The 18902-nt window shown below is 43.3% G+C and overlaps 1 protein-coding gene across 2 annotated transcripts in view; it reads right to left on the bottom strand.

Moving 5' to 3' along the window:
* SZT2 (SZT2 subunit of KICSTOR complex) overlaps positions 1 to 18895 on the bottom strand; it is a 51499-nt gene extending 32604 nt beyond the window's left edge. For both annotated transcript variants that reach the window (XM_054691805.1, XM_037500982.2), the window contains exons 1-7: positions 18812 to 18895; positions 9038 to 9163; positions 8513 to 8686; positions 8052 to 8222; positions 3234 to 3365; positions 2372 to 2513; positions 1850 to 1956 (exon numbers count right to left, since the gene is read on the bottom strand). In XM_054691805.1, coding sequence (XP_054547780.1) covers positions 1850 to 1956; positions 2372 to 2513; positions 3234 to 3365; positions 8052 to 8222; positions 8513 to 8686; positions 9038 to 9163; positions 18812 to 18838 — 879 coding nt within the window. In that variant the 5' untranslated portion in view covers positions 18839 to 18895. The remainder of the gene's footprint in view (positions 1 to 1849; positions 1957 to 2371; positions 2514 to 3233; positions 3366 to 8051; positions 8223 to 8512; positions 8687 to 9037; positions 9164 to 18811) is intronic.
* Between the last annotated feature and the right edge of the window lie 7 nt (positions 18896 to 18902).

The following is an 18902-nucleotide window of genomic DNA, read 5'->3' as shown; positions in this document are numbered from 1 at the left end:
CCACATACCTCACCACTGGCTATACCCAGGAATTACTTACCAGGAATTACTTCATCTTACCAGGAATTACTTCATCTCTGCAATTTCAATTGCTATATCCCACTGATCGCACACAACCTTATCCTTTAAGTTCCTTCCACCCTCCTTATCCTACTGCTTTTTGGGCTTACTGAGACAGCCAGGCCTTGGGCCTCTGCTCTCCCCAAGTCTATCCACATCCTCCTGATCTGCCAACCAAGGCTGAAATTTGTGTTCAAGCAAATTCATAAGTGTCATTCCCAACTCCCTGGTCTCCTTCACTATTTTCTGCTTGCATGTCAAAAACACAAGGGTCACAGCCTCTATGCCTTAATCCCCAATGGAAAAAACCACACAGGTGTGTAGGCTGGTGCCACATCAAAACATACACCACCCAACCCAGCTGTTGTCAATACCATTCCAGCTCTGGCCTTCCTATCTCACAGCACTCATCTTCACTTTTGACTTCGGAGAAATTAGGGATCCCTGGCTGAATTTATCTACATTTTTTATCCTTCTAGTCTCAAAGAAAAGACGTCACTCTCTTGTTCCAAAAGAGTCATTTTTTACCTCAAGGTGACCTCAAGTTCACTTTTATACCATCTGGCTTCCTTTTCTTTCCCTTATTTTCAAACTCTGCTTCACCATGGAGCCTCAGAAACATGCCATAGTTTCTAGTTTAAAAAAAAAAAACTAATCAAAAAACAGAATGAAACTACTCTCTCCTTCCATCCTACACTTCCCTCTGGGCTACCATTCTCACACTCATCCCCACTTGATGTGAACAGCCAGGCATTTTTAAAAAAAATTTTTAAAAAGATTTATTTATTTATGCATACCAGAACTGGGGGACAGGCTAAAGGTGTGGGGGGTGAGAGGATTTACCAGAGACCAAGTGGGGAACAAACAGGCAGATTGACTGAAGTACACTGCTGAGGGGAGTAGTCAGGAGAGGTCTGTTGCGCCATGTGGGTAGCTCCCTGCCCGGGGATTGAACCCCTGCTGCAGTGGCTGCGGAGAGCTAGCTTCATAGGTTGCGTCTTAACCCCTTGCACCACCAGGGAAGCCCCAGCCAGGCATTTATTAAGAAATTATACAATGTGCTAAGCACTTTAAATTATGCACTGCCTCATCCAATGATTCCAACCAAGAAGTGAATATTACACAAAATGGGGCATAGCGTCAGGTCAGGCATGCCTAACTTCAAAGACTGTTTTTAATTGCTATTTGGTTGACCTACAGGCACAACGTGCACAAACATGGATTTATAACTTGTCTTCCTCTACCCCAAATGCTCCTCTTCTTGTCAGCTCTACTGCCTCTATGTAGTCATCGCTGAGATCAGAAACTTGGAGATCTTCTTAACTCCCTTCTCCCTCACTCCTCCCACAGCTCGCTAATCATGTCTGTTGATTCTGCCTCATCATATTCTCAATCCTAGCCCCTTCTTTCATACCCTTTATTTCCCTTATTTAAGTCCCAATTCTCTCTCACCTGCCTGGTACAATTAATAGCTGCCATTCTTACCCTTCACCCAGTAGTACAAGTGATTTTATGAAATGTAAACACAACTAGTGACTTTTCTCCTCTATATCTACACTATGCAGAATGATACTGCAACTCATTGACACGGCAGGTCTGTGCCTGCATTCCAGATTTGTTTGCCATGCTTTTTTGCCTCCTGCTCTGTAGTCCTTTGATTCAAATTGGCTGAGGATATACTCAGGTGGCCCTATTCCCTGTTTCTTAGAATAAGAGATCAGCTCCTGCAAAAAAGTTACCATCTTTGTGAGATACCACGCTTCTCTCGCTTTACCTAGAAAGTCCTCACCTGCACAAAGGAACAGGCCACAGTGCCACTGCGAAGCTGGTTCAGCAAGGTTTCACAGACAGCAACATCAGGGACGCTGGTCACCCCATCTGTGATCACAATGATGCCTGGAGCAGGAAACAGCAGACTCAGGATGCTAAAGGAATAACAGTAACAGGGAGGCCAACTGATAGGCCCCTGAGGACCTCAGAGTATGTCAACCAGTGTGCTTTATAATTCTCAAACACCTTTCCTTCTCTCCTTCTCTGAGCCTCCTCCTCTCAATGTTGGAGGTCAGTCTCCTCCTAAGTGATGTCCTTGGAGCTCTGCTCCTTCCCACTAGGGTCCTGAGGTTCTGATGATTATCAGAGGTGGGGGTAACTGTGATATATATTAAAGTATGCACTTACCTTTACAAACCATGAAAAAGATCCTCTGCCCCGGGCCCAATGATATCCTGGAACCTCTATCTTTGCAGATAATGCCCCCCCCCCCCTTCCTGAATGCTATTTCCCCAATCCCACCGACATTATTTCTACTGACCTGCACTAGAGTTTGAGGGCAGCAACTGCAATGCCAAGATGCCCTGACGAATCATACTGACCAGTCCAAGATCAGCTGTCACCATGGAGACTCCCACCTTCCGGCCTGGGGGCTCCACAGAGTCTGGGGACTGGTCCTCTGCCTGGCACAAGTTATACAACAGAACGGGACACATGACATTGCTGCCCCATCCACAGTAAAGTCAGAATTTATAACCTGGCACTGCCATAGCCTATTCCTGTAAGGACTCCAACCCCTATTATGCAACAGAGACCAAACTGTGCTCCCCGCCAATGTATGCTCATATTGTGACCCTCAGAGGAACACAATGAGTTCAACACCAGAATGTACTTGAACAGGGCTTTTTACCTTTTGCCAATAAGGTCCCTTTTCTATATTTCTGCATCATCTTTATGAGATATTTAATATACCAATCCACTTAAAACCTTCAGACATGAGGAACTGCCATTTCCCTGGATATCTGAGGATATCCAAAAGAATGAGTCAATGCCTTCTAGTGAGCCCATGGGCTGTATCCCTGATTGTACAAAATATAAACCAGGGATCAGAGGCACCCAGGATCACCTTCTTGGATCCACTGGGGAAGAAGACCCAGGACTGACTGAAAAAAACACAAGCACCAGCCTTCCCATTTTCTGCCGGCAGGAATGTGTGTCTTAGGGAATGTATCTGCGCCCTCCTCCAACAGGAAGCCTGTTCATGTGCACTCACTCTGCTCCTGGCCCTTCACCCTTTTGTCTGCCCTCTTTCCCTTGGGGTTCAGCTTGTCCCTCCTCACTCCCCTTGAGTCACAACAGTTCCTCTTTCTATGTGGCCTCCACCCAGGCTCTCTCCTACATACCTGGCTCTGGGGGTCATACTGCTGCTGCAACATGGTGGCCACCTTATCCTCGAAGAGGCAGAGCTGCTCATATACCTGCTGCAGGAACATGTCCCGCTGGGAAGGGTCCAAAAGGCAGCCCTGTACCAGCACCTGAGAAGCACAAGGGAAAGACTGAGACATTAAGATTAAGGAGACATGAAAGTCAAGGACCCTGGACACTGTTCCAGTTTACTTTCCATAGCTTCTTCCAGGCAATCCTAATTCCCACCCAACTAGGACCAAAGGTTGGCTAACTTTACATCCAGTTTCTTCTTTATTGATCACCTACTCCCTAAATCCTTAGCTTAGGGTTTACCCTATCACTGCTTGGCGCACTCTTATCCCTACCACTATCTAAATCTGGTTGATAATTTTCCTCTGCTTAGTCCTCCACATTTGGATTCCATAGTTTCGAAATCAGGGTATCATAAGATCGTCTAACTCCTTCCACCTTACCAGACATTGTCTATAAGCTGCTCAACCTCAGCCTGGCAGTCTGTTCATTCTGACTCACACTTTTTTTATTCTTGTTTAACTTCTAAGCATGCACACACAGGCTGTTCTGGACCTTTCCTTTCTTCTAAAGCTCAAAATCTTCTTATTCCACTAATGGCTTCTTCCTTCTCTGTACTCTCAGCAGACACCACTGACAGAGACAGGATTCCAGTCAACAGTTATATCCCACTTATCCTAACCCTGAGAGTATACTATTCTCCAACCCACTGAAAATATCCACATTGTATGCTAGATATTTGTTTAAGATTTATTTATACATACAAGAACTGGGGTATAGGCCAGAGATGTGGAGGTGAAAGGATTCACCAGAGAGAGTGGGGAGCAGAATAGGCAGATCTACTGAAATACAGTGCTAAGGGGAGCAGTGGGCAAACCAGGAGAGGTCTGCTGCGCCATGTGGGTTGCTCCCTGGCTGGCCAAACTCCTGCTGCAATGGCTGGCGACTGCTTGAGAGCACTGTGTCTTTAACCCCTGCGCCACCAGGGAGGCCCTGCTAGATATTTAAATCTGTCTGTGCTCCTATTTTTCCTTTGAGGTACTACTGAAGATTCCTCTTTTTCCATAGGGTTTCTTCCTTTCTACTTTTTTTTTTTGAAGATTTATTTATTTATGCATACCAGAACTGGGGTACAGGCCAGAGGTGTGGGGAGTAAGAGGAGTCACCAAAGACAGAGTGGGGAGCAGAACAGGCAGACTGACTGAAATACACTGCTGAGGGGAGCAGTGGGCAAGTCAGGAAAGGTCTACTGCACCTCTTCCTTTCTACTTTTAATAGAAGTAAGTAAGTGCCCCTGTCAGAAAAATGTAATATAGGCCTGCTGGCCCCTGGGGTGGCCCTAAGGATTGCTCTTCCCTTTCTCCACCAGACTCCTATACCTGTCTCACATACCCACTCTGTCTCCTAAAACCTTACCCTCCTGTGCAACAATACTTCTTCACTCCTTCCTCAGACCTGGGTAAGTGCTTGATGATAGCCGGAGAGGGAAGAGGGGGGCTCTATACCACTCAGCAGGACTGATTGTGAGAGGAAAAGCAGAATCAGAGGAAGAGTAGGAACTGGGCTATAAAAAAGTGAGAAAACGGGTCTTCCCTGGTGGCGCAGGGGGTTAAGACGCAACCTATGAAGCTATCTGCAACCTCTGCAGCATGAGTTTGATCCCCAGCCAGCCAGGGAGCAACCCACATAGCGATGCAGACCTCTCTTGACTGACTCGCTGCTCCCCTCAGCAGTGTACTTCGGTTAATCTGCCTGCTCTGTTCCCCACTTGTCTCTGGTGAATCCTCTCACCCCCCCACATCTCTGGCCTATACCCCAGCTCTTGTATGCATAAATAAATAAATTTTTTTAAAGATTTATTTATTTATTTATACAAGCACTGGGTACAGTCAGAAGCGCGGAAGGGTGAGAGAATTCACCAGAGCCAGAGCGGGGACCAGAACAGGTAGACTGATGAAATACACTGCTGAGGGGAGCAGTAGGCATGGCAGGAGAGGTCTGTTGCACCATGTGGGACCCTCGCCGGCGGCCGGGGATCGAACCGGTGCTGCAGAAGCCGTGGGCAGCTTTGCAGCCCAGCGCTCAACCGCTGCGCCACCAGGGGAGGTCCAAAAAATAAATCTTTAAAAACAAAAAAAGTGAGAAAGATGCTCACAGCTGTATTGTTTCACTCTTCCAGAGTGAAAATTGGGACAACCCAAGTGTCCAACAACAAAGGTCTGGTTAAGTATATAATAAAAGATGATACAATCACATTTTCAAAGAATATTTAGTGACACAGAAAAATGCTCACATGATACATTTTAAAAAGTAGGATGTAAAATTGAGTGTTTGAAATGATTCTGATGTGTCTCCTCTCTTTGGAAGGAGGGTGGTGATGAGGGAGAACGACTATAGACTCACAAACAAGAAGGAGATTCCATAAAATGTTAATAGTAATTATCTTTGGAAAGTATATTAGGGATGACTTTTGTTTTTTCTTAACATTTTATGTATTTTTCAAATTTCCTTCAATGGCCAGTTATATAAAAGTGATTTAATTTTTTTTTTTTGTTTTTTAAAGAGCAGTAGGATATAGCTTGAGGGATTTGAGAGATGATGAAGAAGCTGTCTTGGGGTTGACAAGTGGCCCTAGGGCTCAACTAAGTCCTTTTCTTCTCCACAGCTGCCATCCTTGTTCAGGCCTCATCTCTTCTCCCATCCTGCAATAATCTTCAGCCTGTTCTTCCCACATCCACACTTCGTCCCCCAATCCATTCTCCACTCTGGCCGCAAAAAAGTGTCATCTCCCTAATGTACAAATCTGATCCTGTTACTGTCCATTAAAACCTTCAATGGTTTCCTACTATCTATGGCTAATAGTTTTAATGGCTAATAGTTTTAATAGCTAACATTTGCACATTTTCTATGTGGCAGATATTGTTTTAAGTGCTTGATATGTATGAATTCAATCACCATAAGTACTATTAATATGTCCATTTTGGAAAACAGCTATTTTCCAAATACAGATGCACAGAGAGGGTAAGTAACTTGCTTAAAGGCACAAAGTCTATTGACTTTGTGGTTCAGTCAGAAAGCAAATATATGCAATATGATTCCAGATCCAGCGTTCTTAATCACACTAAACTCCCTTAAAAAATAAAGTATAAGTCTTTAGTCATTATATTCAAGGTCTTTCATAATCTGGCCCCAATCTACCTCTCCAGTCTCACTACCTCCACACAAATTCCCACATTTAAATGCTACTGTGTCACATGGAATAACATGTAGTTTCCTAAAGCACCTGTGGTTGAGAACACAGCCTCACTGCTTTATGTGTTTGCTTTTGCTGGCCCCTCTGCCTGGAAAGCCCACGTCCCCTTCTTTATTTTATTTTATTTTTTTTAAAAGATTTATTTATATATGCATACAAGAGCTGGGGTGCAGGTCAGAGATGTGGGGGTGAGAGGATTCACCAGAGACAAGTGGGGAACAGAACAGGCAGACAGACTGAAATACACTGCTGAGGGGAGCAGCAGACGAGATAGCAGATGTCTACCTCGCTATGTGTGTTGCTCCCTGGAGGGCCGGGGATCGAAACTCATGCTGCCAAGGCTGTGGATTGCTTCATAGTGCAGTGCTTTAACCCCCTGTGCCAACAGGGAGGCCCCTAACGTCCCCTTCTTTAAATGGTTAACCTCAATTCTCCCTTGAAGACTCAATTTAAATGTCTTTGTCCAAAAATCATCCCTGTTGCTGCCCTGGGTTTGCCTGGGTGTTTCCATATCACTGGATTCATAACTTAATAGTGCCCTTACTGCACTCAACTGAAAACTAGCTCCTTAATATCTGTCTCCCCCACTAAATTCTCAACTCCTCTCATGAGGATAGGGATAGTATCTGATGCATCTGTCTTCTGGACCTAGTCTAGGCTTAGGATAGACAGGCTTCAGGAAGTATTTCCTGAATGGAACCAAGTATTGAGTAATTGCCTAACAGCCATGCTTTCTCTGTGTGGCCATCAGTGCCTACAAAGCCTCTGTCAATGAGTAGCTCATAACCAATAGTTCTAACAGCTGCACTAAGACAGCACTTAAACCAGGCTGAAGGGCTGGGATCCAAGCAAGCGCCAAATTTGAGACCCTAGGATGCTGTTTCATGTATCCCTGTCTCTCAATGCCAGTTTGATAGCTAAGGTAATGATGCAGCCATTGGGGATAGTTTCACCCCTACCAATGAGTTAAGGGTGGTTAAGAGCAGATGAGGGGAAACTGGGCCAATGTTTATCTAAGCCAAAAACAGATATTCTAGTAACAGACTTGGATGTTCTCCAAAAGGATGTCTCATGATAGCCTGCTGGATGCTGGATAAGGCCTGTCATTATCTGTATGGTCCTCATTACACCCAAAAGTTCTTAGGGCCTTCAGAAAAAATAACCTTTCTCTGTCCTTGGAAGAAATTATGTTTCTGGGTATATTTAAAAATCATAAAACTATTGCAAAAGACCATCTCCTGGGGGTATAGCCAGGTCAGGAAAATAGCAAACCTTTTGATGAAACTAAAGTAGGGGAGAAGAGGGTGATAAACATACAGTGGCCAGAACCAGACTTAGAGGAGAAAGGCCCATGTCCAACTGATGCTAACTGACCTAAGGTATATGGGAAGGTTCTTTAAGAGCAGAGAAACTGATTCTTCTCAAGAGGAGAGGCCCAAGAAGTTGGCAGAGCTAGGGACTTTGGGCATGAAAAGTCAATGGATTATCAGAAATTAGGTCAAAGGTCAAACCTGGAGAAAGGATGCAGTACCTGGTGGGACTGTAGGCCAATAATAGAGGAGTAGGCTTGGATAGTTACGTAGATCTCAGGTTGGAAGTCAATGCAAGATCCAGGCACTCGGAAAGGCCGAAGCAACCCGCCTAGGCAGCGGGAGAGGGCATGGAAAACTTCATCAAACAAGATCTCCCCTGTGGAATCATCCTGAGGGCAATACAAAAAAAGATCTCAAGGGAAATCAACGGCAGCTCTGACAGCGCAAAAACAAGCAGCTTCCATGGGTTGACAGGACTCTGATCTTAAAGTTGGTAGTACCGCCAAACACAGTGCCACGGATGTAATGGGATCTGTCTTCAAACACTGGCCATTCCTTTACAGGTCTATCTACTTTCTACACTGGTAGGTTTGGATTATTTTTTACTTCCTCCAGGCCTCCCCATCTCCTTTTCAACCCCCACACCATCTTTTATTCTTACTATATCCCAACCCCTTACCACAATGCCAGTAGACGGGCTAAGATCCAGCTCAATTACAAATCGATACTGCCAAGCCAGGAAGGTGACTCGGGTGGAAGGTACGAGGAGGAATGGCCTTGGGACCACCGGTTCATCTGGCTGCCACCCGGGAGGTAGGACACTGAGGACTTCCAATTCCTGTTCAGACTGAAGCTGGCAAGGAGGGTAGAGAGAAAAGGAGAGGGTTAGGGAGGATTTACCCTTTCTTTCCAGGACCTGACTTTCATATCCAAAAACCACATACCATTAGCTCTATCTCCTGCAACCCAACCATACATTCTTCCTTCCACTACCTGGAAAAATTATCAAGCAAAATTTCCCCTGTGGAATCATCATGTGAGCATAACTTGGAGAAATAACTTGCCCCTTTTAGAATGAGATTCCTCAAGAGTTGAGTCTCTCATCCTAAGGGTGTTTCAGCACTCTCTTTAAAAAAAAAAAAAATTAAAAAAACAGAGATCCTCTGGACGAGCCCTCATATTCTATTGTGCTTTGGGGGCTCACCAGCATCTCCTGAGGTGTGGCCTGCACAGTTTGATGCAAGTGATTGAGAAACCAAGCCAGGCGGACATTCCGGGAGATACGATAATCCTTTTTCATCAACAGGAACACCTGCCCAGCTTCTTCCACCTGCAGACAAGGAGACATTAGTAAAAGTCTAAAAATTCACTATGCTCCTAGTAAGCAAAGATCACTGTGCAAGTAACTTATCCAAGGGCTCACGATCCAATAGTGAGAAGCAAAGTCACTCCCACCTCTGTGCAAGGTGCCCCCAAGGATTTGGTTCTCAGCTCTGCTCCCAGTCCCCTCTATAGACCACTATAAAGAGGAAGTGACCTTTCCACGTTGTCAAAGCTCTAGTTCCTTCCTTCCATTCACTCATAGGAAGTCAGTTCAATAATATTCCTAATAAGCATCAGTTCCCTTGTTCAAGTTTGTGTCCATCTATCATACAAGTCCTGCCAAATACTGATTTAGGACAGACTAACACTCTCCTTTGGACCTGGCAGCTGCACTTTGACAGAAAGAACTCATCACCTTGCCAATGGGCCAAATCTAGCAGGTCTTTACCAATCCTTTATTTACCCCTGGCCAGCAGCCTCGCCTATTCTACCCAGAACTGCCAGTCTCTCAACCCTCTCAGTCCTAGCAGACAAAAGTGCTAGGACACAACAGAGAAAACAAGGGTCAACTAACCTGAACTCCTCCAATGTTTCTTTCATAGTAAACCTTCTTGCAACACTCCTTTGTTTCCTTGCTATTGCCTTAAAGATTACTCTGTTCCTGTTTTAGATGAATTACAAATAACTTACTAACTAATGTGTTCCTGACTAATGGGGTATGGGGCGATGGCCAGCTGGAGGACTGGAGAGAGTGGTAGAAGGGAAATGAATAGAAGTCAATGCCTGCATGTTGAGAAATGTGGTGCCAAAGGAAAGTGAATTTTTCCCCTCCCCCATGGGGACATATGCATGGACAAGAGATCAAAACAGCCCCGGGGCCTTCCTGGTGGTGCAAAGGGTTAAACACAGCAATGTGAAGCTAACCACAGCCAGCATGAGTGAGATCACTGGCCGGCCAGGGAGCCTCCCGCATGGCGCAGCAGACCTCTCCTGTCTCACCTGCTACAGTCAGTCAGCCTCTTCTGTTCCCCACTCTGTCTCTGGTAAATCCTCTCACCCCCTGCACCTCTGGCCTGTACCCCAGTTCTTGCATGCACAAATAAATCTATCTTAAAAAAAAAAAAAAAAAAAAAAAAGGGCCTCCCCGGTGGCGCAGCGGTTGAGCGCTGGGTTGCGAAGCTGCCCGCAGCCTCTGCAGCGCCGGTTCGATTCCCAGCTGCTCCCCGGCCACCAGAGGAGGGTCCCACATGGCGCGCAGACCTCTCCTGCCGCCCGCTGCTCCCCTCAGCAGTGTACTTCGGTCCTTCTGCCTGCTCTGCTCCCCGCTCTGGCTCTGGTGAATTCTCTCACCCTCCCGTGCTTCTGTCTGTACCCAATGCTTGTATAAATAAATAAATAAATCTTTAAAAAAAAAAAAAAAAAATTAAAAAAAAAAAAAAAAAACCAGCCCCGGAATAGCAATAAAGAAGGGGGCCTGATGTTAGAAGAGTATGGAGAGATGTAATGACTAAAGATGAATAAAGTCTGCTCCAAGACAGAAAGCAAGGATAAAAGACATACAGACATAGATATTGGGAAATGGCAGAGATGAAAGTAGAAGGCAAGAAGAGGGAAGGGACTCATATTTATTGAGCGCAGAAAATATATTTAGAGGCACACTGCAGAGGCTAAGTGCAAGAGTATCAGAATCAGACAGCATGGATCTGAACCCCAATTTGGCCACTTAGCAGCCTGTGATCTGTAAGATCCTTAACCTTAACCTTACTTAACCTCTTCAAGCCTCATTGTCCTCATTTGTAAAATGAGATTATCTTATGTAAAGCAACATAAAATAATTCGAATACCAATCTAACAGTGCTGTTATGTGGAGTAAGAGAATATGTGCACATGAAGTATTCAGCACAGTGCCTGGCACTCAGCAAAAATATATAAGAAAAGTTAACTATTACAGGTTATTACCAGGCACAATAGTAGGCTCCTTATATAAGTGAACTCATTCAATCTTCACACAAAGTATTTGATAAAAGAAAACTGGGGTCCAAAAAAGTTAAGTGACTTAACATAACTAGTAGGTGTAAGGTCATAAGTTAAACGCAGGCCCCTCTAATGAGAGTGACAAATGGATAAAACTGGGGACTTGAGAGCAGAGAAGATTTAAAGTAGGAACAAGAAGGAACAGGATGGGCTTTACAAGCAGAAAGGATACCTTGACCTAATGGGAAAAATAAAGACAAAGTAACCAGAAGTTGTGGTTCAATATCATTTGATGTTATGTCTCCATACTACCTGAAATTATACTTTGGGGGAATTACCATTCCTTATTACACTGCTTTCTTACACTGTGCTGAGGTCAGCACTGGCTAGGATTTTGGCTTTTATCCCAAGAATTAGGTCAAGACGTGAGAATCTTTTTTTTCGGCAGGGCAATATTATATCTGCATTTAAAAAATTCCTCTGGTTACTGTGTGATTTAGAAAGTTCCTTAGTGACCAGAAAGCTCCTTAGCGACCAGAGAACAGTGGCCTAGACCAGAGTTACTCAAAGCAGCCATTGTGTGAACAGTTTTTGTTTTTTTTTTTCTTTTCTTTTCTTAAGATTTATTATTTATTTATACAAGCACTGGGTACAGTCAAAAGCGCGGGAGGGTGAGAGAATTCACCAGAGCCAGAGTGGGCAACAGAATAGGCAGAGTGAGGAAGAACACTGCTGAGAGGAGCAGCGGGTGCAGCAGGAGAGGTCTGTCGTGCCATGTGGGACCCTTGCTGGTGGCTGGGGATCGAACTGGCGCTGCAGAGGCTGCGGGCAGCTTCGCAGCCCAGCGCTCAACCGCTGCGCCACCAGGGGAGGCCCAGTTTGCGACGGGTCCCTGATGCCAAGGAGTTGAGTTAGAATGCAAAACTACAACTGCTTTCATGGATAAAGCCATGTTATAAGCAGCAAATAAATAAATAAATAAATAAATAAATAAATAAATGTCAGCTGAACTAACTTTTGAGCAAGTGAGCTTAGTTGCATTTTAAGGAATCTTTAGAATAAGACAGACAAGAACTGGTGATTAATTGTAAGTAGGGAGGAAAGTAACAAAAAGAAAGGTGTCAAAGATGACTACTAACGTAGCTTCAGAAAACAGTAAGTTGCAGAAAAATCTCCAAGCCAGTTAGGCAAAGTAGATAAAGTTATCTACCATCACTTCTAACTACCAGCCCTCTCAAAAGAGCCCATCAAATTGTACTGGCAAGTTCCTGAAAACAGAAAAGGGGTCTAGTGGCAAAGAAGGAAACTGTAGCAATGATTTCTCTGACCACTGGTCCCAGGGAGGAATACTCTCAGAAACTGAGCAAGCTCTCCCTCAGGACCGGCTAAGCTGGTGCTGGCAGTTAGTAACTGCTTTTATCTATGAGCTAACTATGCTGGATGCTGGTTAAGATTATCTAAAAAAGGATGGGTTGGGGCTCAGGATTATCAGAATGGAAAGGATATCTCAAATCAGCAGTCCTTTCTGTTTATCACTCTGGCCCCAGGGCCCACTGCGGTACCTGGCATGTCAGATACTCAATGAAACTTGGTGGATTAAGTGAATTCATTAGTATGTTTTAAGCAAAGCAAATATAACATTTAAAACTAATCACAATCAACACATTATTCTCCTCACTACACTAGTCTCAACCACACTAGTTCCATTTGTTTTAGAACAGTGTTACAGAAAGAAAATACGATTTAATAGGGGAGACTCAGGGCTTGAAGGTTAATGGCCTTCTCTATAAAATACCACCACCTATCCCAATGATGGATGAAAGTACTTTATAAGCTCAAAGTGCTTGTATAAACACACATACGAATAATAGCAAGGTATTACTTGTTATTAGGAACTCCTAACTCTACTAGTCTCTAATCACACTAGTCTGGAAACTGTTCCTTTAGTTCCTCTTTGGTAGTCAGTAAAAACTTTTCCCCCAAATGCCAGCTATGCAAGTAAACACCAAGAAAAGTTCTGGCCCATACTGAGCCCAGGTTAAAGTGGGGAGAGCCTATATCCAAGAATCCTGATCACCATAAGAACAGTTGGAGAAATTTGGTCACTCCCTCCTTGAGATTGAAATCTTGGCAACTCTGGGTTTAATAAAAGATTTTTCCATGACCCCTGGCACTAACCTCTGTCAGGCATATACAAAGCAGGCTATACTTCCTCACAGAACCCAGCAGTTTAGAATGAAGTATTTGTCTACTTCTTAATGTTTGTTTCTCCCAGTCTAAAAGCTCTAGGGAGGTAGGTGCTGCGTCTATATAATTTCTTTGCTGGATTCCTAGCAATTAGCCAAGACACACTAAGTGTTCAAATACTATTTGGTGAATGAATGTATGGATAAAGGAAATTGCACTCACAAGCTATATTTATTCTCTTCCGTTTCAAGCTATGTTCATTTTACCCATGATTCCTAATTTTTCACTTTGGTCAACATCTGCTTTTTTGGTGTTAACGAGTTCCTATCCTGTCTCATCCATTTTACAGAAAACTAGGAGCCTCCCTTGTGATGCAAGGGGTTAAGCATCAGCACTATGAAGCTATCTGAGTTTGATCCCGGCCAACGAGGTGACCCACATGGCGCAGCAGACCTCTCCTGACTCGCCCACTGCTCCCCCTGGCAGTGTATTTCAGCCAACCTGCCTGTTCTGCTCCCATTCTGTCTCTGGTGAATCCTCTCACTCCCCACACCTCTGGCCTGTACCCCAGTTCTTGTATGTATAAACAAATAAATTATAAAAACAACTAGGTGGTTCTATTATCCCTTTGCTTCCATGAAAATTATTTCCCTCTCATGTTCTTTTCTGGTACTATCTTCTTTCTACTGTTTCTGGAATCTGGGGAGACGGGTTCTGGTGTGAATTCTAATAGATTTGTTTTAAAAGGAAGAACAGTGTTATGAAAAGAAATTTGATTTGATAGAGGAAGACTCTGGGCTTGAAGATTAATTTCCTCCTCTATTTAAAATACTACCACATATCCCAATGATGTCTGAAAGCACTTTATATGCTAAAAGTGTTTGTATAAACACACATATGAATAATATGTGTGTTTTGGAGACTGGGAGAAGTCCTGCAGGGTCATTCACTTCAATTTTTTTTTGTGTTCCTCCCCATTTAATGACATACTTGGAAGTTTCTTCACATTGAGCCAGAATCTGTCTACTGGATATTCTCTTGGCCCATTATTAAAATACTTTTCTGGGAAATATTTAATCCACTATTGGTTTTACCTCCTAAGTTTACACAAGGAAAGTATGACCCTTTGGTAAAGAAGATCTAGCAGACATTTATTAACAGTCCTGAGTCTTTGCTTCTCCCTAATAAATATCTCCTAGCTCTTTAAGTATGTTTCAAATGGCATGGTTTCATTTCCTAAATATTTTCTATCTTAGATCACATGCCTTTTCAACATTACTGGTCTGCTTTTCAACATTACTCGTGGAGGCCAGAATGAAGCACAATACCTGGGTGAGGTCACAGATTCAGTCTCCTACTTTCTATTTACTTTTTGAAAAGCTTTATCATACTGTGGACTCAGGAAACTTCCATGACTTTCTCACTTGTGCTGCTACTAAGACACATCCCCCATTCTGTCCTCATGCAGCTGGCTTTTATAGATACATACAATTATTCAATTAATACTATTACTTGGTTAAATTCAGCCTGCTATTCTGTTGTGAGGCTTAAAGTGCTGTTCTGTCTTGTAGTAAATCCCTTTCCAGCTTAATTTCCCTGCTAATTTGATCAGAATGCCATCAAGTCCAAAGAGAACAAAAGAAAGTGGGACATGCATTCATTCATCAGCCTAATACATGCTGGGCACTCTGCTAGGCTCAAAGGATATGAATGGTAAGCAAAAATTGGCATTCTTTGCTGTCACAAAATTTACCCTGTCGTGGAGGAAAAAAACCCATGAATCAATCACTCTGATTATTTTATTATTATAAACTGAGTAAAGATAAGAATGTGGTCCTGCCAAAAGATAAGAATGTGGTTCTGTGACAGAATATAATAATCTGACCCAAGCGAGGGTTTTAGGAGAAAATGACAGTGAAGGCTGCGTAGGATATGCTAAGTAAGGAGGGAAAGTGGGATAAACTAGATGGAGGGTACAGCTGAGCACTGTACTATTAGGAAAGTCTCTTCAGATCCCTAGTAGGTTGCTTAATTCTACTACTGCTCAGCTTCATTGGCTCAAAGGATTAATCTGAATGATAAACTCACGGTCAGTTCAAACTGACACCTGGAACATATGCCTCAACTCAGGACATACCTCCTTATACACGAGCCTTCAAAGTCAACTATTATGTTTCAAAACATTGTCTCTAATTTCTCTTCACATTCAAGATGGAATTTATCAGAACCAGAAGACTTAAGAATTAATGTAAGCAGCTAAAACAGTATTTTTCAAAGTGTGAGCCAAGGACCAGCTGCATCAGAATCATCTGAGGTGCTTATTATAATGCAGGTTCCTGGGCACCTCCTCAGACCAACTGAATTGGAATGGGGCTCAGGAATCTACCTCTAAATAGTTCCAAGGGATTTTTCCATGTTAATGTTTAAGACCCCTTGAATTAGTTATGTTCTCACAGGATTCATACTTGTAAGTTGCTCAAGTTCCCAGTGTTTAGGCCCCAAACCTGAAGTGCACTACCCTTGGAGTAGCCTGGCCGAGACAAAGCAAAGCTATGGAGTCAGAGACTTGAAGTCAAATCTGGTTCTACTACATGCTATCTGGGTGAGCTTGGGCAAGTTTTTCATGCTTCAAATTTCATTGATAATGTATGGATAAGAAAATCTGCTTCATAAGGATGTTACTGCAACTAATAAGGAGTCAGCATAATGATAAAAGTAGCTTATCATTCTTTGGAACATTTATTGAGGCCTACAGATCATTTACAACCAGATGAATAAAACATTATAGGCATTCTGTTACATACTGTGTATACCAGATGAAAGAAACATGGCCCAGATATTTTTTTTGGCACCTGTCTCTTTGTGGTTAAGGTACAAATTATTCTTTTAGTTTTTTCAAACTCTTGTGCTGTTTCCTATTAACAGACTCCTATGAAATAATGTATTTGCCCCCCCGGACTGTCTGAAGCCTCCTTACCACTGCACTTAGGCCAAAATCTTGTCTCCAGGATGGCCTCAACCTGAATCTTCTTTCCCGGCCTCATTGCTCACCTATCCCTCCCATCAAGAGCAAGCACTCTATTGTTATAGCACCTAGGGTCAAATGCTGGTTCTGCTGATTGTTGGTTCCAAGCCCGCAGTCAGTGAAGTCACATAAACTCTGTGCCTCAGTTTCCTCATTTGTGAAATAGGGTTAATATTAGTGTCTGTTTCATGGAGACTTTTAATTAAAAGTCTCAAGCACCCCATTGAGCTATTAGCTATTCTCAAGCACCACATTAGCTATTCCTCATCCACACCAGCAGCTGCTTCCTGTCAGCTCCCTGATGGCTCTGAGTTCCTTCTCACCTCAGGATTTTCACTATTCCCTTGGCCTGGAATTAGCTCTAATGGCCAGCTTCTCACTCTTCAGGCTTAAATGTCATTCCTCTAACAAACTGCCAGATTCATAAGCCACCCAACCCCACTTCCTTAACAAAGTAGGTTAAAAACCTCTGTTAGACACTCATTCACTCCATATTTTTCCTTTGCAGCACTTATCATAATTCAACGCTCGTTGATGCCACAAAAAAACAGGGTACAATGTCTTACAGTGCTCATATCCACCCTGATACTTAGCAGAAGTCTGAGTCCTTAGCAGCACTCAGAAAATATTTTAAGTATTTGATGAATGAATGATTTCTTAAATCTGACCGCACCCAATCTTTCTCTCTGGATTATATCAATAACAACCGCACTTTCTTATGCTTAGGGGCAGAACTCTTCTGAGATAAAGTTTCCAGAAATGCAAAACAAGAACATAAGGAATCCTTAATTTTGGGCTAAATGAGACTCCCAGGAGGTATGTCTCAACTACAAGTTACTTTAGATCTGTACTGTTCCATGTGGTAACCACCACGATATGAGGCTACTGGGCACTTGAAATGTTGCTAGTCCAAATGAGATGTACTGTAAGTGGAAAATACAGACTGGATTTTAAAGACTTGATACAAAAACAAGTTGAATAGCTCTTAATTTTTATTACACGTTGAAACAACATTTTGGAAATATGGGGTTAACTACATTATTAAAGTTGATTTCACCTGTTTCCTTTTACCTTCTCAAATGTGACTACTAGAAGATTTACTGTGTACCTTGTATTAGATTTTTACTGGACTGTGTGCTGTTTTCAACATCTGCTTAAAATGTATGCTGTATTTCCCCTCCATTTCTCTCATTTTAATCCATAATGAAACATATTTCACTTTCATGTTTGTCCTCAGTATTGCTATTTCTGAGACAAGTGCTATTCTAGCTACCCCTGTCATCATGTCTGCTTCTTTTAAATAGGGCATAGTTTCCCACAACCATATTCAATCTTCATCACACCAAATTCCAATGAGCTGGAGATTTACCATCCTGAGGTTACTTTATTATTTATACTATAAATATATGGTTCAGAATAGACCTGAACAGACCTGAAGCCAGACCACCTACTTAACAGCTGTATAACTCTGTTATTCTTTTTTCAGTTTCTTCAACTTAAAAATGGGGCTAAGAGAGTCTAATTCACAGGGTTGAGAGCATTAATTAAAGGTGCTGAGAATGGCGCCTGGCATGCAGTAAGCACTGAGTAATGACTACTACTTGTGTGACATACAATTCAAATATCTTTTTATAATAAATCCTCTTTTATCACTTGCCACCTACTCATATGTCCTCTTATGATACTGGACACCTCTCCTAGTGATAGTCTTCTAAATCTGAGATTGTATACTCACTTCTAACTCCAAAATTCTGCTATACCTCAGTCCAGTAGCACTTGAGTTAAGATAGTTAACCTCTCACCTTTTAGTTCCTTTCTAGGTACATCAGAATAGATAGTGTTAACATCCTTGCAAGTGTAACAAAACGCAAAGTTTGCACAGCCCTTAGCACCTAATGGACGCCGAACATGCACTTTCTGATTTAACATATGCGATGCTCAAACCATCCTATGAAATAGCTATTTTATAAAGGAGACAGGATCTGGGGAAGTCTGGACTTGCCTGAAGTTTCGGATAGCTAAATTACAGCGCCAGTAGTGGAACGAGGTTTCACTCTGAATCAAATGTTTTGACTTGTTTCAAGAAACCAAAGCTACTCTCCAAATGCATGAGCACTAATACTAAACTAATCTATGCTGTCTATGGCATTCCAAATGTTTGAGAAAAGCAGAAACCGGCAAAGTCAGTCTACTGCCGGGTGGCCCAGTGAAACTGCAACAGAAAAGCAATACAGATTTTGTTAATACCATTGTTTGGTCAAAGAGCCCGAGAAAACGGGAGCCTGTCGAGCGGATGAAATTTCAGTAAACAAAACGAGTTTCTCTTTTTGCTCACCCCTCCCAATCCCGAGGAATCAGCGGACGGCGGTCCGGCAGCCCCCAGACCCGGGGAAGGCCACAGCCGCCCCTGGACGCCGGGGCCTCTCCCTCAGATGCCGGGGCCCAGCAGCGCGCCCGCCCGCCCCTCACCTCCGGCTCCGGGCGCTCCGAGGCCATCACACAGCCCTCCCGCGCCGGCCCGGGCCAGGGGAGATGCTCCACTCGTGACCCCTGACCCGGC

Source organism: Talpa occidentalis, unplaced genomic scaffold (genome assembly GCF_014898055.3).
Source record: "Talpa occidentalis isolate TD23 unplaced genomic scaffold, MPIMG_talOcc4v2.1 talOcc4.9, whole genome shotgun sequence".
Lineage (NCBI taxonomy): Eukaryota > Metazoa > Chordata > Mammalia > Eulipotyphla > Talpidae > Talpa > Talpa occidentalis.
Note: the sequence above shows the minus strand (reverse complement) of the source record. Positions and strands in the feature narration are given on the sequence as shown.